Source organism: Fusarium coffeatum (assembly GCF_003316985.1).
Source record: "Fusarium coffeatum strain FIESC_28 chromosome Unknown BRIP53273_contig_179, whole genome shotgun sequence".
Taxonomy (NCBI): domain Eukaryota; kingdom Fungi; phylum Ascomycota; class Sordariomycetes; order Hypocreales; family Nectriaceae; genus Fusarium; species Fusarium coffeatum.
The window spans coordinates 132,892-152,049 of NW_022157972.1; the positions used below are offsets into that span (position 1 = coordinate 132,892).

The 19,158-nt window shown below is 49.4% G+C and overlaps 7 protein-coding genes across 7 annotated transcripts; 3 read left to right on the forward strand and 4 right to left on the reverse strand.

The window, feature by feature from the left end:
* Positions 1-305: 305 nt before the first annotated feature.
* FIESC28_07965 (uncharacterized protein) lies at positions 306-2,072 on the forward strand (the record flags this gene model as incomplete). Its single annotated transcript, XM_031162105.1, has 5 exons — positions 306-320; positions 398-547; positions 607-942; positions 991-1,995; positions 2,052-2,072. The coding sequence occupies 5 exons, from the start codon at positions 306-308 to the stop codon at positions 2,070-2,072; spliced, it is 1,527 nt and encodes a 508-aa protein (XP_031013849.1).
* A 494-nt stretch (positions 2,073-2,566) lies between these two features.
* On the reverse strand, positions 2,567-4,581 carry FIESC28_07966 (uncharacterized protein; the record flags this gene model as incomplete). Its single annotated transcript, XM_031162106.1, has 6 exons — positions 2,567-3,331; positions 3,393-3,650; positions 3,703-4,092; positions 4,143-4,253; positions 4,310-4,494; positions 4,554-4,581. The coding sequence occupies 6 exons, from the start codon at positions 4,579-4,581 to the stop codon at positions 2,567-2,569; spliced, it is 1,737 nt and encodes a 578-aa protein (XP_031013850.1).
* Positions 4,582-5,479: 898 nt separating this feature from the next.
* FIESC28_07967 (uncharacterized protein) lies at positions 5,480-6,997 on the forward strand (the record flags this gene model as incomplete). The annotated part of the gene is made up of 4 exons (XM_031162107.1): positions 5,480-5,534; positions 5,638-5,696; positions 5,755-6,846; positions 6,902-6,997. The coding sequence occupies 4 exons, from the start codon at positions 5,480-5,482 to the stop codon at positions 6,995-6,997; spliced, it is 1,302 nt and encodes a 433-aa protein (XP_031013851.1).
* Positions 6,998-7,998: 1,001 nt separating this feature from the next.
* FIESC28_07968 (uncharacterized protein) lies at positions 7,999-8,775 on the forward strand (the record flags this gene model as incomplete). Its single annotated transcript, XM_031162108.1, has 1 exon — positions 7,999-8,775. One exon carries the CDS (start codon positions 7,999-8,001, stop codon positions 8,773-8,775), a length of 777 nt encoding a protein of 258 aa, XP_031013852.1.
* Positions 8,776-9,602: 827 nt separating this feature from the next.
* On the reverse strand, positions 9,603-10,771 carry FIESC28_07969 (uncharacterized protein; the record flags this gene model as incomplete). The annotated part of the gene is made up of 3 exons (XM_031162109.1): positions 9,603-9,983; positions 10,166-10,441; positions 10,565-10,771. The coding sequence occupies 3 exons, from the start codon at positions 10,769-10,771 to the stop codon at positions 9,603-9,605; spliced, it is 864 nt and encodes a 287-aa protein (XP_031013853.1).
* Positions 10,772-12,904: 2,133 nt separating this feature from the next.
* FIESC28_07970 (uncharacterized protein) lies at positions 12,905-15,301 on the reverse strand (the record flags this gene model as incomplete). Its single annotated transcript, XM_031162110.1, has 4 exons — positions 12,905-12,967; positions 13,032-14,741; positions 14,793-14,866; positions 14,917-15,301. The coding sequence occupies 4 exons, from the start codon at positions 15,299-15,301 to the stop codon at positions 12,905-12,907; spliced, it is 2,232 nt and encodes a 743-aa protein (XP_031013854.1).
* A 36-nt stretch (positions 15,302-15,337) lies between these two features.
* Positions 15,338-16,678, reverse strand: FIESC28_07971 (uncharacterized protein; the record flags this gene model as incomplete). Its single annotated transcript, XM_031162111.1, has 2 exons — positions 15,338-16,158; positions 16,651-16,678. The coding sequence occupies 2 exons, from the start codon at positions 16,676-16,678 to the stop codon at positions 15,338-15,340; spliced, it is 849 nt and encodes a 282-aa protein (XP_031013855.1).
* Positions 16,679-19,158: the final 2,480 nt, after the last annotated feature.

The window sequence follows — 19,158 nt, forward strand, 5'->3', positions numbered from 1 at the left end:
CCCCTGTTGCTGGCATCCCCAGACCCCTGTACCCCCGTACCGTGCCTAGCGTGTGTACCTGCCCCGCCAGCGGACTTTACGGTTCACCTCAGGTGCAGGCGCTGCCCTCCGAATAATAAGTCGGCACAGCCCTCCATACATCTAAGCGCCCAGCCCAAACCAAACCCCCCATCTCTCCCTTCGACTTTTGAATTTCCATATTTACCACAAGATTCCTTCCATATCGCTCTTTAATCCCGACTCTTGTGTATTCCCAAAACGAACAATCTGACTATACTGTGGTACATTGCCCTGCAGCGACCATCATGTCGTTGAAACAGGTACGCTCTTCACCCGATATTCACTTCAGAGACGCCATATCTTGCAGACCAGCCCGCTAATACAATCCTTCCTACAGGAGATTGAGACCTGGGTAGCAGCCCTAGGTCGTTACGACAACAATGAATTCGAGGAGGCCCTTAACGAGTTTGGAAAGATTGGCGACACAAGCAAGATTCTATTCAACATGGGCGTGATTCATGCTACGCTTGGAGAGCACGAGAAGGCTGTAAGTTCTATCTCCATGGGAAACTCTCGTACTTTCATATATTGATCCCTCTCCTCCAGGTTGAGAGTTACCAGCGAGCTATCCGACTCGACCAATATCTCGCCGTTGCCTACTTCCAACAAGGCGTTTCGAACTTCCTTCTCGGCGATTTTGAAGAGGCTCTCGCCAACTTTAATGATACTCTTCTATACCTTCGCGGAAACGCTATGATCGACTACGCTCAACTGGGTCTTCTATTCAAGCTTTACTCCTGTGAGGTTCTTTTCAACCGAGGTCTTTGCTACATCTATCTGCAACAGATGGATGCTGGAATGCAAGATTTCTCGTATGCCGTCAAGGAGAAGGTAGTGGAGGACCACAATGTTATCGATGATGCTATCAGGGAGCAGGCAGAGGTTGGTAAACTGCAAGTTGCTTGTTGAAACTTTCTAACATCACACCAGGGTTATACCGTCTTCTCTATTCCTGTAGGAGTTGTCTACCGCCCCAACGAGGCCAAGGTTCGAAACCTCAAGACCAAGGATTATCTCGGCAAGGCTAGACTGGTTGCTGCTTCAGACCGTGCCAATGCCTTTACTGGCTTTGCTGGTTCTGAGATCAAGAATGCGGGCAAGACAGAAGTCAAGGATGACCGACCCCCAGACAACATCTCCTTCGCTGCCACAAACCTCGTCAAGCCTGGCCTGTCCTCTAGGAGGCAACAATCAGAGCCTCCCAACGGCCGAAATGTATTCCCGCCAACACCCCCACCGGAGAATGAGCGTCCCTCGCGAGCTGCTTCCGTTCGCAACCAGAAGCCCCAGTTGGCTAAACTCAACATCCAGCAGGCTGAGCCAAACCGTCGGTACGAGAAAGCGGCTTCACCCCCGGATAGCCGAAGGCCCATGCCAAGGTCAGCATCGACTAGCACTCGTGGTACACCACTGCAGAGGGAGCCCCCACCTCTGCAGTTGAGGCCCAAGCAGATTCCAGAGGAGACACAATCACCGGAGGATGTCTACGCAATGTACTCAGCAACTGATGGCTACCGAAACTCAAGAGGGTCAGCTGGCAGCCGACGTAGACTACCAACTCAGTTCTCCGAGGAGGAGGATGCCTCTGATTACGAGGGTACCATCAACGAGAACGACTTCGAGATGATTGGACAACGTCGAGGCCCTGGCTCTGTCAGGAACAGTCGTCGACCTGAGGTCTCAAAGATCCGGGTCAAGGTTCACGCTGATGAGGTTAAACTCATCATGATCAAACCTGATACCCGGTTTGAAACACTGAGCGACAAGGTCCGCGACAAGTTCAACATCAAACGCCGTTTCAAGATCAAGGTCAAGGACGATGACATGCCTAACGGAGACATGATCACAGTCGGTGACCAAGACGATCTCGAAATGGTGATCGATAGTGTTAAGGAGGAAGCAAGAAAACAACGAACAGAGACAGGAAAGATGGAGGTATGTTAACATCACTTACTTGAACTTGAATCTTCTGATCACTAACATCATCACAGATTTGGATCTTTCAACTTTAGATTTATACCCACACAGCGCATCTGTATTTGGACATTTATGACTTTTTCTTTTTATCACCACTGAGCGATAGCTCATGAGCGGAGAGACATCTCCAACGCCAGACTTCTTTCTATTTTCTGGCGGTCTTATCATTATCTTAATCTTGTATTTTTTTTCGAAGGCATGTCATAGTAGCCAGCATACCAGGGATTCATGTTAGAGGGAAGCCGGAGTTTAGGATTGGGGTTATTACCAGAGTAATCACTCGTCACAAGAGCATGGGAAAAGGGACCCAGAGAGGCAAAGTTCATAGTTAACATCAATCATGAAGTTATGACAGCATGTTGACTATAAACAATTGTTGTTACAATCAAGACGTACACATGTGAAGCCTGAGTAGTATCTGCAAATGTCTTTCCATATAGCTTATATATCGTTTGTGATACATTATGTTACATTGATTTTACAGCATAGTGATGATGACTGGTGTTTGTCTCTAAATATTGTACACGATCTATTCAGCAGCGGCGTTGGTCTCTGCAGTTATGGTTGCAGCTTCGTCTTTCCATTTTTGACGGAGACTCTCACCACCAGAGTCCAGCTCTTCCATCAGGTCCCGCACCTGGGTAGCACGAACTCGCCACTCAGCTTGACCTAGCACGCTGAAAAGAATGCGGGATGCTTTGCCGACAGCCTGCGGACTACCGATAGCGATCAGACGAAGGACACTGTGCAGGTCAGGTGCTTGATCAGCAGGAATACGCTCCAACAGGCGGTCGAGGGCCATTTCCCAGCTATCCGCCGAATTGACAGTATCTTGGACTAGGTCAATCAGATCACGGCGTGGAGTCTCGGTAGCAAAAGCTGCGCGGTAGGCAGCGATGGGTGGACGCCAGAACAAATATGGCAGTAGACGGGGTATGTCAGCGACAGAAGCGTATCGTGAAGTTTCTTGTGCGAGTATCTGGAAGGCATATGACTGTTGTGATGATTCAGATGATAGCATAGCTGGGACCAGAGTTAAGGGTCTGGGCCACTTTAGAGAGGTACCGCGCGGTTGGATGTGTTCGTAGTTGCCAGAAGTTCCCTCCGAAGACGAGGTAAATGCATGGACTTGGTCGATAAGGGGGTTGAGCAAGTTGTCTCTAATGAGAGCTTGTTCGCGAGGAGTGTGGCCGGAAAGAGGAGTCTTGAAAAGAAGATTGCGGTATTCATGCTGAAAGAAATCGAGCTTTTGGGGGTTAAGTTTGATACCACCACGAGTAAACTTGTACGACAACTGTTTCGCCGGTTAGTACTTGCCAAAGAGTTTTCGGTTTATATCAACCGGCAGCACGTACGTTCTCAGCCACATCCTCCAGAAACCGTGGTGTCTGAGCCCCTTTCTTGAATGAAGCGCCCAGATTTGCGAGCCAGGCTTGTAGAGCCATGGGGAATATGTTCTGTTCCATATACGTCGAGAGGTTAACGCTGGCATTGCGCTTGCTGAGCTTGGATCCGTCGTTGCTAACGAGAAGACCCAGATGCGCGAAGGTGGGAGGTTCCCAACCAAAAGCCTCGTAAAGAGCCAGATGTTTGGGTGTCGAGATGAGCCATTCCTATATACTGTGAGAATCATGACCACAAGAAGATATAGGTGTATATACTAACCTCGCCACGGATAACATGAGTGATCTTCATGAGATGATCGTCCACAACATTCGCAAGGTGGTAGGTAGGAAAGCCATCAGTTTTCATAAGCACAAAGTCCTCTTCGGGCTCCTTCTTCTGAAAGGGGCCATAGATAGCATCCTTGAACTTTGGCGTGCCGAAGCGGCCCGAGTTCAGTCGAACAACATGAGCCTCGCCCTTAGCGGCTCGCTCATCAGACTCGGAGCGAGGGACGGATCGGCATGTTCCTGGGTATGCTGTAGATTTGCCAGCGTCGTGAAGAGCCCGCTTCTGGGCTTCGAGAACTGACTGGTTACAGAAGCAGCGATATGCGGAGCCGTTGTCGATCAGAGTCTGTGTGTGCTTCTTGTAGGTATCAAGGCGTTCTGACTAGTGATATCTCAGTATGAGTCCGATTTGCAGGTTCAGTGAAAGGTTACCTGTCGGTAGGGGCCATATGGACCACCTTTGTCAGGACCTTCACTCCACGAGAGACCAGCCCATTCAAGGTCTTTGAAGATGCGTTCCTCGGCATCAGGCACCAACCGGTTCTTTTTGTGTTAGCATGGTTGTAATCTCAAACAAATGGACCCAGAGACAGGCCTACCTGATCAGTGTCCTCAATTCGAATGATGAAATCGCCCCCTTTTGTTGCCTTGGCTACCAAGTTGTTGAAAAGAGCTGTTCTGAGCGAGCCCAAGTGTAGATATCCAGTAGGAGATGGTGCAAAACGTGCACGAATTGGTTTGTCGGCTGATTGTCCAAGAATGTATTTTTGGCTTGGTCCATCTTCTTTAACACCAGCTTTACTGGCACTTGATGTTTGGCTACGATTTTTCAAGGCAGCTAACCTTGATGTTTTCTTAGCTGGCTGTCCATTTTGTTTCGTTTCTCCAGTAAGACCTTCAATATTGCTCTTCGCTATATCAGAATTTTGATCATGTCGAACTAAGGAACTGGTAAATCCCCGACGGGCTGGTATTGTCGATTGACGGAGGATCTGAGCTTGTATTAAGCTTCTCGATAGCCGTGTTGAGCGGCGTAATAATGGTGTCATGATGAAAACGAAACACTCATGATCAATTATACTAATAGAGGTGTGAGTGAGTTAGACGAGTCTCTCATGAGTTGCAAGATATTGCGGCGGTGCATTAATTGAATGAGGGGTGCGCCACAATGTGGATGTGGCAGATGTTGAAAGTTCTTAGCGATAAGGATTAAAATTTCTTATCAGTGAACATAGAGACGTTGAAGATATTAGATATATCCCACTGCTCATAGGCCACAGGTTTGTAAAATCTTAAGCGCATTTGAAGAAGTTTATCTACATAACATGGGAAGAGCAGAAGTATAATTCGGTTCCTTTTGAACTTTCTGAAGAAAACAGCGACAATGGCGCTGCTATATTGTGAGGGTCACAAATAAAGTAATGGAGGGGCACAGGAAATAACAGGCGTCAACGAGAGTGACGCATCCAGGACTTGCAGAACACATGCTATTCAGAAAGACTATATAAAAAGGAGAAAATGAGTTACTATTGTGTTGTAGTTTCATCTATTAAGTTAATTAGATGCATCAATACCTATTATTGAATCAGTTATAAAGAATTGTGTTGCTGCTACTGCACGCAATTGGTACAGTACCCCGCGCTACAATCCACGCCAAAAGATTTTCTACGGGTCCCTGCCAACAGAGTTGATCGACAGAGCGGACCAATTCTTCATCCTGCATTACATTACAAGTACTGTAGCCTACAGTATCTTTTTCAACCTTCAAGATGGATGACCCTTTTAACGCTGGCTCTCCGGGCCCGGAGGAGGTAGATCTCTATGGTAAGTTTGTGTCGCTCTTCAGGAAAAGATTTACTGCAATAGTCGCCCACTATCGCTACAGTTGAGTGGTTGATAAGAAGAAATGGCTAACTCGGCTGAATAGAACTTCTCGAAATCGACAGAACCGCGACACCAGAACAGATCAAGAAGGCTTACCGAAAGGTTTGTGATCACAACTCCTAGCGAACCACAGAACAACCCCTCACAAATTTTACAATAGGCCGCTCTCAAGTACCACCCAGACAAGGTCGCCGAGGACCAGCGAGAAGAATCAGAAGTCAAGTTCAAGGAAGTCACACAAGCCTACGAAATTCTCAGCGATGAGCAGAAGCGCGAGATGTACGACGTTCACGGCATGGCCGCCTTCGACAAGTCCCGCGGCGGTCCCGGCGGTCCTGAGGTCGACCTCAACGACATCCTTTCGCAGATGTTTGGCTTCGGCATGGGTCCTGGAGGTCCTGGTGGTCCTGGCGGCCCCGGCGGTCGAAGCCGACCTAGACGCGGTCCCGACGAGGAGCAAGAATACAAGGTGACACTGGAGGAGCTTTACCGTGGCAAGACTGTCAAGTTTGCCGCCAACAAGCAGGTGCTGTGTGGTCAGTGCAAGGGCTCCGGCGGCAAGGAGAAGGCCAAGTCCTCGTCTTGCGAGCGCTGCAAGGGTAACGGTATCGTTGAGGCATTCCGACAAATCGGCCCCGGCATGATGCGACGTGAGACTGTTCTTTGCGACCACTGTCAGGGTGCTGGCCAGGTCTTCAAGGAGAAGGACCGATGCAAGAAGTGCAAGGGCAAGCGAACAACCCAAGAGAAGAAGGTTCTCGAGATTTACATCCCCCGCGGATCCATGCAGGGTGAGCGTATCGTTCTCGAGGGCGAGGCCGATCAGTACCCGGACCAAACGCCTGGCGATATTGTTTTCACACTGGTTGAGGAGCCCCACGACTTTTACACTCGCATCGGTTATGATCTGTCTGCTGAGTTGACTGTGTCGCTTGGAGAGGCTCTATCCGGTTTCTCTCGCACAGTCTTCAAGCACCTCGATGGACGAGGCATTCATATCGAGCGACCCCGAGGCAAGATCCTGCGACCAGGTGACGTCCTCAAGGTTCCTGGTGAGGGTATGCCCCTGAAGCGTGGTGAGACCAAGGGCGATCTCTACCTGATTGTCAAGGTTGAGTTCCCCGAGGATGGCTGGCTGAAGGACGACTCAGAGTACGAGGCTCTGCAGAAGATGCTGCCCGCTGCTCCCGCGAACGTTGAGGCTGAGGAGGTTGATGAGGTCGAATATGAGGACGACGCAGATATTGAGAAGGTAAGCATCTCCAACCACCACATCCATGCATGGCGCATAGCTAACTTGATGACAGATGGGCGAGAACTCAGGCGATGGCCGATTTGGCGGTGACTGGGAAGACGATGAGGACGACATGGGTGACGGTCAAGCTCAATGCCAAACGCAGTGATCGTATACGTACTCCGATCAGTAGCACAGATAGAGCAGGTCTAGAACTGCGAGGTTTCCGCCCTGGGTTAACGAAGCGACGACTATTTCGGGTTCAGGGGGGCAGGTTGGACGCTGCCATGGCGATGGCGGTGAGCCAAGACTGCCAGCGCGAAGGGCTCAGCAGGAACCTTATCAAAAAAGGAAGAATAAGGCTGAAGACTATGTTCGGTTTGACAATCTCAAGGCCAGAGACGATATGATACCATACCACATAAACCACTTTTGGAATTTAGGAGGGACAATCTTGCTGTTGAAGGCGAGGTCCCATTCCACCACATGGCATGCATGATAGATAGATATTCGTGTAAATATGCGTTGTAGACCTGGGAATTACTGCGACGATTTGGCAATATGTTGTAGCTCTGTTGTGCGATTTATGAAATGGGAAGAAAGAAGTTGAAAGAAGGAAGAAATTATCCATGCCTTCACAATGGTGCTACCGATGTAATACTAAAGCCAGACCCACCACCTCTTTGGACCAGCAAACTTGGTCAAATCAACTTACACTAAACAACTCGAAGTCGATCATTTCCTCTGATATGAGTTGTAATTGATCCTATTGTACCAAACTTAGATGGTTTCCGATATGTATGCACACAATCCGACACACTGGGTACCTATGGTACCTCATGAACACGCCTCTGATAGCCGCTATGGAACGCCTTGAACAACCTTGATGGAAGAGGGTACAGGCACCCTTCAAGAGGAGTTGAGCCTTGAATAGCCTAGACAGTTGGTATATAAGATATCCCGGCTGGCTGCGTTGACTTGCATCCTCTGACATCTTGCTAAAAATCTCCAATAATGTTGATATGAGCGTTGATATCGAGCATCGTTTGGCACAGACTCATACCCATCACATCAGGCCCCACCCCCGCCATTTGACGTAATTCTAAACGGTTAGCACTAACATCAACTTAACCTCCTTCAACACCAAGACTTCAACCTTATCTACCTACAATGTCTCGTAAAGGCGTAGGCCTAGCGGCCTTCGACCGCTCACGTCTCACATCAGCACAGTTCGCTTCTCACGGCTCGTCTCTCCGCGCCAACAATGCCCAGGCTCTTGAAACCCAGCTCGCTGTCTTTCGCTCTCTTCTCCAGCAGTTTGCCAACACACACGCTCGCGATATCCGCTCTGATCCTGCGTTCCGCGCCCAGTTCGCTCGCATGTGCGCAGCTATCGGCGTTGATCCTCTAGCCAGCAGTAACAGTAACAGTAGTGCCGACGGGAGCTCTATATGGGCGCAGTTGCTGGGAAAGACGGTCAACGATTTCTACTTTGAGCTTGCTGTGCGCATCGTAGAGGTCTGCGGCGCTACGCGAGGAGAGAATGGAGGGCTCATCGGTTTGGCTGATCTGAGAGAGCGCGTTGCTGCAGGACGGATGGATGGCGCTGACCCTATCGCTGACGACGACGTTCGGCGCGCGGTTCAGACACTTGCTCCGCTGGGCGGCGCATACGCTGTTGTGCGCGTTGGACGCAAGGAGTATGTGCGTAGTGTACCCCGGGAGCTTAACGACGATCAGGTCTCCGTTGTCGAGGCCGCGCAGGTGCTGGGTTACGTGAGTGTGGGTATGTTGAGAGATAACTTGGGTTGGGACAGGGCCCGCGCCAGGACGGTGATAGACGATCTTGTTGCGGGAGGTATGCTATGGGTTGACAAGCAAACGAAGGGCGAGTGGGAATATTGGAGCCCTGGGTTTATGGCTGCTGGTTCGGAGGAGGGAGGCTGAGAGGATCCAATCCCCCGGTCGCTCTTCCTGCGACCGAGGTGACAAGCTCTCAGAACACAAGCGATCGTGGTGCAAAACATACGTTTCGACCCAAGGGTTTACCTTTTTAAAATCAAGATACCCACGACGTACGGCCTTTGACCATCATGCGCTGCTGGGATGTTCCGCATACCTCAAGACAGAGTCCAGCCTGAGCACCCACAAACCATGACTGCGAGAGCACTCGCCAGATGCCGAGGCGGTTCGAGAAATGCCCACGACAAGACAAGCAATGTTACATGCTGCTTGACCCCTGAAGATCGGCAAAATAGGAGAGCTCATCAAAAAGTCTTGAGATCTGCCAACTTTCGAACAACACTATGGGTTCGCACCCACTCTCGATCAAATACGTTACCCGAACAAATCTAGGTTCAACTCCATCAAGAGCTAGCCAGACGGTTAGAACACAGCAGATGTATTAAAAAGGGTTACAATACTAGTTCATTTCATTATCCAGCAGCTCGCACATACAAACATACATATCCTAACATCTGCCTCCACCATGTCCTTCGCCAAAATAGAAACTCTTGTAGATACATGCTCAACAGTCTGAGTTCAGGACAAGCACCTGTCCTACTCACCCCCTCATCTCGGGTATATACTTGTCAAGCGACGTGGCCCATCCGAGCACGGTTTTGTAATCATCCGCTCGCTACCAAGAAGCCATCGTTCGCTTACTCTCATCTCCACATTTCCCTCCTCTTTAAAGCCATCGCATCCCCCATTATCGTCTTTTAACTATCTTCTTGGCTTCACCGGGCTCGGATCGACGGTTGAGATTGTGCCGCTTAGTAGGGAGGGTTGGGACCGCCGGGACCGCCCATGCCAGGAGGAGGGTAGTCATCGGGGCGGCCTGGGCGCATGTCGCCAGCGTTAGATCGGCGGTCGTCACCGAAGTGCTTCTTGCGGAGAGCTGCAAGGCGCTTCTTCTTGGTAATCGTGTTGATGTATGTGCCGATGATGAAAGACACGATGTTAAAGAAGGGGATCCAGAGCTGGTCAGGGAGGAACTTCTGGGCGAAAGCCAGGCAGATGGGGGAAGTGATCCACGAAACACGCATCACCTTCCAGAAGCCAACCTTGACGGTGGCACGAACCTGGTGGTAGGTACGAGCACCGGCAATGAGAGCCATGGCGACCAAGTAGACGCTGTTTTGAATGGGAGCAATCTGGGATTATGGTTAGCGACTCGTTGCAAACCATTTTCAGCCCATTCAGATGACGCTTCATGGTGTTCCTCTCAGGCTAGCCATGTTATAACCGCATTATGTGCGGCTATTAATCGCAGACTTAATGACAAGCCATTTCACGCGACATCTGAACAGACCAAAGGAGTAGTTTGTTTACTTACGATAAGATTGCTGACAAGAATCTGCAGAATCTTGGCGCGCAGGCTGGTGCGTCCCTTGAAAGCCTTCTGAAGTGCCCAGATGAGGAAATGACCCAGAGGAGCGCTGATCAGAGCGCCATAGGCGGCCATCTTGGGGACACGAGCAGTGAAGTAGTTGCCGTGCTTGTTTCGGTCCTTGGCGAGCCATGAAGCGAAGAGCTCTTGTGTACCAGCTAGAGTACCCGCAGTGAGCATCTTGGTACGGAGAGGGTTGTCTTCCAACTCCTTGATGTAGGCCTACTCGCTCGTTAGTACTGACCAATGCTATCCTATCTGCAATCCCGCAAAGGCATAGTCGTACAGCTAACAGAGTAGCTTATGCGCCTCGACTCAAGGGATCGAAAAATTTGCTGAACTTACCGCAAGGTAGCCCTTGGTGCCAGCATTTCCCATACCACCAGTCAATGCTGTGCCGATAACAGCAGAAACAGGATGTTTACCCTTGGTACCGGGAATGTTGCCAGCCTCAGCCTGGTCAAGCATGCCGCCGAATTTACCGGTAGCATCGTGGACCTTTTCCGAGGCATCGTGGATCTTTTCCGACACCTTTTCCTTAAAATCGGACATGATTGCTATTATTTGACGGTATGTTGGCGATAAAAGGTGGAATTAATTAAGCGCGTGGCTGGTCGAGATTGAGTTAAGGGTATTGTTTAAGTTCGCCTCAACGTCAACTGCTTCAGATTGAAAGATTGAATCGACCAGTTGGACCTTTTCTTTTCGTATTGACGGTGCGCGCGGTGGCTTTGTCGTTGCGGTCGTCGTAACGGTCCTCGTCGGATGTTATCGTCAAAGTCAACACAGCCGCGACGGCGTCATCAACAGCTCCAGTCAAGGGTCAGACGCGCGAGATAGACTTTATCTAAACAGTCAGCCAAGATATTCAGCTTGGACCGGTGGGGTTTAATATCCGTGTGGACGTTGACGTGGGGATAGAGGGAATGTGCGCGCTCAAAAGACCAGCCGATGGACACGACGACAAGGGATGACAGAGAAGTTTTAACAAGACAGAGGATATTGATCGAGGGAATGATAAGAAAGAGCAGATGGAGGTGGGTCGGACCAATTGAGGTTCTCTCAATACGTCTAGCCAATGGCTTTGTTTACTCGATCAACGGAAGCGAGATTGGAGAGGTAGGAGGAAGGGAACAGCTGGGGAAAGTCGATGATGGATGGACGGATGAATACGGACAGAAAGATGGCTGGGCTGGTGATGGATGAATGCAACGGTTTGTTGGTTACATGAGGTACATGTCGATTGAAGCCGAGTCCAGGGTAATCAGAATAGAGAGTGAAGTGGAATGGTAACTTACAAAGCGCCGGTGCCGTAGATTGATTGATGATGATGATGAGATGAAGTTGGCGAGATGGGGGAGACGTGGACGGGAGTGGAGCGAAAGCTGGGTTGTTGGTGTTGATTTGTTTGTCTCACGCTGAGGTGATCTGGGGGGGCGGACCTTTGGGACCTTGCCTTGGACCTTGGACTGGACCTGGCTGGGCTGGGCTGGGAGATGAGATAGTACTGAGGAAGTGAGGTGCCCAAGCTCAGCTCACTCCAGAGACAGAGCTGCAACAAGACAGGGGCAACAAACCAAAGAAGGTGGCTGGGAAATGTAGATCAAAAGTATTTTTGTTCTCTCGTATAGCACTTGAAGTACTTTAACAGTACATCATAGCGCTAAACCTCAGAGCCTCGGCCCGCTGTAATTGCTGACAATCGAACCAACCACATCACGCAGAGAAAAAGAGTGTTTACCCCTGGTAAATAAATGAATGGACCTCCACTCCATTCGGCAGCTTCAGCTACAAGGTACCCGCGGGTCCAGCTCCCAAATTGGCGAGCTTCGGCGGGCCTCTGAGGGACCCATTGGTGCTCCATGACAACCCAGCTTCCTCTTACAGCCAGCAATCAGCCCGACCTCGAGCTTGAAAATACCACCCGTTTCTTAAAGGTTGAGCCACAGTACAGTACTTCTCTTCCCTTCTTTCCCAGCGAATAACATCCCCCCTTCACTGCGCTACAACCTTGACAACTCAATCCCTCTGCACATAGTGTATCACCACTATTTCTTACTCACATTTTGACTCGCTTGTCCTGCACGACACTGCAGGATGTACATAAAACTACCGAGGTGGCCTAACCGTCTTAGCCTCTTCGGTAATCATGGCCGGGTGCGCGTTGAAAAGAGAGTGGCTGGCTGGGTCAACGCCAATGCCAATTATCTCTCACGCACGTAATACCTTGTTTACGCAGGGATTTATTCACGTGCAAACGGATCACGCCAACCACCAGGTATCCATATATCTATCCATCCATCCATGTGTACGGAGTAGCGTCTTGATACTAGAGAAGCCAATGTGTGTTTATATATATAATATGCAAATGTCCTATCCACAGAGTCACACTCTGAAAGGTAGGTAGTCTCGAAATGGTGTAACATGCCAACTTAAGGCCCGAGGATTTAATTCATGACAATCCTTTCCCAGAACAAGATCATGTCCCTCAAACGCCTTTCACCTGTAGCCTAACATCAAGGACCGTCTTCATGGACATGTCCAGAACCCCAATTCATATCCCCAAAATAATCAAGTCGTTCAACGAACCAAGAAAAAGATCTTACTTTCACACAGAGATAAACACCACTGGTTGGGCTGTCGAAGTCCAAATCCAGACCTTTAATCTCTCTCCCACTGCTGCTCTCAGAGCGAACCTCGAAGTCTCTGCTTTCTAGCCAACCAGTCTCCGAGCATGTTGTCGAGTTGCTATGTTGCTGTCAGTTCTTGGTTCAAACAAAAGATCGTCTCATAAGATAGTGATAAAACTTACAGTAGTAATCTCCGCTAGCTTTGCGTTTTGCTCCCTGAACATCCCGCTGACCACTGGATGGTCCTTGCTCACAGGCTCAACGTCTGTCTTATCATAAACGACCATGAGAAGGTCTCGGACATGCTCGCCATCGTCAAAGAAGGCACGTAGCTTCTCGTCATCCCAGCCAGGCTCTTTGACGCTTCTCGTTGGGCTGACGTCTTTTGGTGTTGCATCTCCAGGCCCAAGCTCTGGTGACGGTACTTCGGATGATGATCGTCCATCTTGAGAGGATGTGTCGACCTCCAATGCAGGTGGTCGTACTCCATTAACAGGCGACACCTGTATTGGTGATTCTGACAGACGGCTCTGCTGCGCGCCAGGTTCTGTGGTAGCTGGAGGTTGCTTGGCAGTTGCATCGAAACTGTCCGGGAATGCCCCAGGAAGTTGTGGCCGCAAAATACCTTCAGGTTTCTTCTCAACACCCTGTTCCGGTGTTGTTCGAGTGGTTGGCTGAGATGCGGTGTCATCATCGTCGTCATCGTCATCAGAACTAGTCAATTCATCAACATCCATGAGGGGGCGAGGCTTGCTTGTCCGTGTCGTCCTAGGCTCATCTCCTGTGCTGGCACTGCGACCAAGTGCCCTAGCCAACGCCTTCGTATCATCATGCTGCGCAGCGGCCGAAGAGGCCCGTGCTCTGGAGTTGTTGTTCCCGAATTGCGTACTCGACGGCACTTCATGAGTCTCCTTGGTCTCGGGGTTCACAATGCGCATTGATGCGGGTGGTACGTTTGACACATCGTTAACCCGAGACTCAGCCAGGTAAGCAGCCAGCTCCATCGTCGATGATGGCTCGCCCTTTCCAGACGATGTTTCGTTTCGGGGTATCTGTTTCTGAAGCTTGCTGGTGCTTCGTTGTGGCTGTCTCTCTGGTGATGCAACCTCCTCGATCGACTCACTATCTCGGGGCTCGGAGGTCATGTCCATAGAACGTTTTCCAAAAGATTCGTCGTCATCGTCCACCGACTTCTTTCTGTCCTTTCTGGAAAAGAAACTTCGGATCGCGCTTGGCTTCTTTTCCTTCTCTTTTCGGCTCTTGTCTTGATGCTTCTTCTTCTCTTTATCGGACATGAGCTCCTTATCAAGCTTATCGATACTTCCCCTGGATCTATTGTCCTTCGTAGAATCTTGCGATGGCCGAGACTGGTTGTCGTCTCGCAATAGGTTAGGCGTAAGAGTGATCTTCTTGGTTTCGACAGTCTCGTCTCTAAAGAAAGAGTCGGTGTTCCTGACAGTGCCGTTGCGGGATCGACTTGGCCCTTGCTCTTTGTCAAATAGAATATCATCACTGCCCCTAGCCTCATCCTCTTCTTCCACGGTGTCAACCTTGGAAGGCTCCATAGCCATCTTGACTTCCTTGCCTGAGCGAGGCTTCAGCGGCTCAACCCTGGCACTCTCCTCTGAGGAATCGTCCTCGACAATCGATATCGTTTTTGTTGCATCTCGGGTATCTTTCTTTTGCTCTTGTTGCTGGTCTTGCTTAGCGGAAGTGCTCGAGCTGGCGAACAGATTGTCTATATCCTCTTCATCACTGGAATAGTCGTCGATTTCGGTATAGTCATGGTAGGTTGGCGAAGTAAAGGTAACCGTCTTACGTCCAAATCTGATAGGTGATTTGAAGTTTTGTGCCTTTTTCTCTGCCGTATCCCCAAGCATGGCCGAAGAGAGCTGCAATGCATGTCAGTACAAGACCCCGTTTCAACGTTTCCGTCAACATACGTCCACATTTCTGTGTTTGTTCAAGCGAGCGAGTCGTTCTGTTGGAGTTTCGATGTGCTCTGCGGGCAAATATCCTAGCATGGTGTCAGTTGCTGCAACAAATCTGTAACCAGATCGAACTAACCAATACTACTGTCTTTGACAACCCTGACTAGCCACCAATAACTGTTGCTGTCATCCAGCAGAACCATAGTGTCACCTTTGGTTGCATTTGCTTGTCCTTCGACCGTAGCCACAAATGTGTGCAGCGCGTAGACGAATTCGAAATCAATGTCCTCTATGTCTTGTAAGCACTCGACCGCCCAGCCGGAATCAATGAAATTGGGGTCGTCAGGAAAGGAGAGTGGAGGATCATCGTCTTCGAAGGATTCTTCATAAGGAACGGTAAGCGTGGGGTCGTATTCGGCGCTTTCGTCGTCGTTCTCGTTCTCATCGTCGTCGGTCGAATCGGAGAGGTCCAGCATCGGGTCGCAGTCGTAGAATATGTCCTGGTCCTTACTCTCAATCATTGTATCTCGTGTACCTGGCCTTTCAGAAGAAGGCAGCTAGCCTTTATTACTGATGGGTCCTATCTGCACCTTCTCATATCTGGCAATGGCCTGCTGAGCCTTGGTCTCCTCCCCGTGATCAAGAAACTCGACTGTTGAGTTAAAGGTATCCCAACTTTCATCGTCATCGGATTCGGCGTCGTTTTCGTTGTCGTCGGTGTCGTAGCAATCGGTATACTCACCCTGAAGACGATGGCTCCGGAAATGTGCTGGTGGTTCTGGCAGTGCTCGTGATGGCAGTGCAATTGTGTTTGTGTTGGTTATGTGTTTGAGAGGTGCGGGATATGGCGAGTCAACTCTGGTGCCGCTTGAACCAGAAGTGAATGGAGCACTGCTCCCAATGGAGGAAGGTAATGACGAGACACGGCGCGGCCATGCCATAGGGGCAACAGGGTAACACCCACCATCTTCAATCGAAGGCGAACTTGAGATCTTATCCATCATGTCGTCATCGAGGTCATCGTCGCCATCGAGCTCGCCTTCATCGGACGACGAGACGCCGCCATTCTGCGCAACTGCCAGTGCATCCTCATGGACCATTGTGCTATTGTTATTATCGCGAGCGCCTTGAGCGCGAGGCTTTGCACCTGAAGCGTCTGCGGCAAGCTCGTCGGCAAAGGAATCAATCTCGTCGAGGCTATTGCGATTATCTAGAGAAACTCGAGGGGACCGGCTTTGTTCGTCTGCGATGTCGTGTGAGATCTCGCGAATAGTCTCAGCTTGGTGGGGGCCAAGGGAGTTGGCAGTACCAGCCAGACGTGGGCTTTTGGAGTGATCTTGAGCGGAGGGAGCGTGGTGATCTTGAAGGTCGATAGTATCTGCACTCGAGCGAAACGATTGCGAAGGTCAGTTTAACGTGTCATTGGGAAGAAACGCAGGACCGCGAGGAATGGAAAAATAAATGTCGAAGCCAGACGGTGGAATGTATCGTGGCTTGCAGCGACCCCGGAGGTGAAGCTTGGACAATGAACTGGGGGCAGGGATAAACGAGAAATGAGAATGCAACGTAGAAGAAAAGTAATCAAAGAAGGGAGGAAGGGAGAGGTTGACGATGGAAACCAAGGGTTCCAGCACAAAGTGTTTTATAAAGGGGGCAGGGGGGAAGGTGTGTTGTAAAAAGAAGCGATGAGACAACGGGAGGATTAGCTAGAATGAGGCTGCGCCAAAGTCGATGCGCCTCAATTTGCAAATCCAGATCCCAAATCTCAAAGGCTGAGACTTATCAGGGGAGCATTGGGGCTGGATTCTGTCTCGAAATGCCGTTCCAGATACAAATGTAAGAGAGAGATAGCAAGGCGATCATCACGTACCGGCACGGACAATCGACGGTCGTGTCATCATGTATAGCCAGAGACGGGCGTTGCCGTCAACAAGTCACTCTGACCTTGAGGCTTGTGACCCCTGGCTCTAGCAAAGCGCCTTCTTAATTTTTAGGTACAGTAATTTTTGTCCCTTGGGGCGTTCGGTCGCTGACGGGCTGGGCTTGGGGCCGTTTCTTGCTGTTGGTCTCTCGTTGCAACCGGGCTGCAGATCCTTGAAAGGCTATTCTTGCTCGTGTGTGGCTTTGTTTATTTTGTTTGTTCGCCCGGCTCGCTGGGGTGTTGCTGCGATATAAAACTTGGAGAGAACGGTCGTACTCGATTTGGTGTCGTTCAAGGAGGTACAGAATGACAATTGTGTTCGTAAAGGTCGAATCAATGTGCCCGATGGCCAGCCACGGGCTCGTTCAGCATGGAAAATGAAGCTGGACCTGGTTTTTGGGAAAACTGGAGAGAGGGAGAGAGCGACGATCTTTTGTTCCGTGTGAGGGTGGAAAGTTGACCTAAAACTAATAATAAAGTGAACTTGGCCTTGCTGGCCTGGCGCGGCGCGGCGCGGCGCAAAAGGTTGGTTGGTTGGCGTTTGGTACGAATGGTGGTCCAAGTTTCGTTTCTAAGTGGAGCGGGCCCTTTTTTGGTGTAAGGAACAGGAACAGACCAGTAGGTGACAAGCGACCTACACTGATACTGATACTGCCACTGCCACTGCCACGGGCTGACACTGAGTCTTAGCAAGAGATATGACCGACTCAGGAAAAACAGATCTAACCTAATCAGCTTCAAGTCTTTTCTACAATCTTTGTACTGTTCGATTAAAAGTAACGAGACTATGGGCATCATCAGAGACCTAAATTCGTATTGCCAAGGGGGATGAGCTGGTACAAGCAATGCCGTTTCAGCTATACAGATGAAATAGATAAATGACAATTGACATGACAGATCTAACAAAAGACACAAGCAACAATCTAGGGCCGAATGGCAATAAAGAGGTCCAGGCGTCTAGCCAGACGAGTTGATAGTAGGGGGCATCAGATGGTTTCAACTGACTCTCCCTTCAAGACCGTTGAACCAGTTAAAGTAGAGATCGCGATCTGGACAGCATTGATAAAATATGTCACGTATTAATAGAGTCATGCTCATTGATTATGGTTTCTTAATTGAACTTCTATCAAGCTTTACGTTGATAGGTATCCAGGACAGATGCCGCAGATCACTGCGAACACAGCATATCTCAACCCTGTTTTATTTTGGAAGCTATTTCGTCATCTTTATTACAAGATGGAGCGCATTCTTGAATCCATCCCATTAACCCCCTGAACATTCCCAAATGCTTAGCGCTCCCTGCAAAGACGTCTAACGCAGCCGGGCTACGGGGAACCACCCGCGTCTGGGTCTTGACCAACGCTGAAACGCTGAAACGCCCACACGCTAAATGGGTCTTTTTCAGGGGAAGCTTGGTTGTGAGCCAATTAGATGCGAGTATCTTCATGCCAAGTACAGCATCTGCGAACCTCACTTCGGTTTAGAATAAATACGATCCATATCCATTTAAAGCCAACAAACCTCACATTGATGACTTGATCAAATGCTACGCCATACGGTGTATCTAATGCTGGCCCTCTCAGTCAATATTTACATGCTTCATGGCGCTCAATGCTAGCCAAAAGGGCCTCAATGTCATCCTTGCAGTCTGCAACTTTTACAATATTGAGCGAGGCCATCCATGTTGAAGCATGTGGAATCAATATGCATACATTCCGGTACCAGTGAATCTGGACAACGACAAATGATCGGAGCCCTTTACAGTGCTACTTCACTGAAGCGTTATCGCCATATAATCGAACCACATATGCATCGCCACGATACCAATAGCTATGCACATCTTGAGAGGCCAGGATATAACTTTACACATGCATACAAACATGGCAAGGTGTTGTCTCGTCAGTGGCCAAACCGTCAATATAATTTTAGCCACTCGATCGTGTTTCACAATGCTTAATGGTAAGATGACAACGTAGATCTTACGATCTGTGTACGTGCTGCCTCAGCCCCAGACCAGATCGTAACCTCAGATATAAACAAATTAAACAAAGACGTTCAATTATGCTATAGTAAATGAATCGGTGGTTGTACCGAGACAAGCAGTTGTCTCATAAGATCTTTTTATAGTGCCTGTCAGAAGCAAGCAGAGACAATATGAGTTTCATCTATTTATGAACTTGGTAGACAAGACTGGTCACAATTTGGACAAAACAGAAATGAACTTCAAAAGGTGTAATTATTATCGACTACATAAACATAGTCTTTTCTGACTTTTCTGTAACCTTGCCATGCCATCCGTGGCCCATCCATTCATTAGGTCCATGCCAGGACCATTCTCAAATATCGCAAACACACCGTAACTATGCTCATCTCTCATCAGAGGGGAAAAACAATGCTATATGCTTGTAAAAACAATCAAATCATACGCTTCAACACCATTTTATGATCCAAGCAATC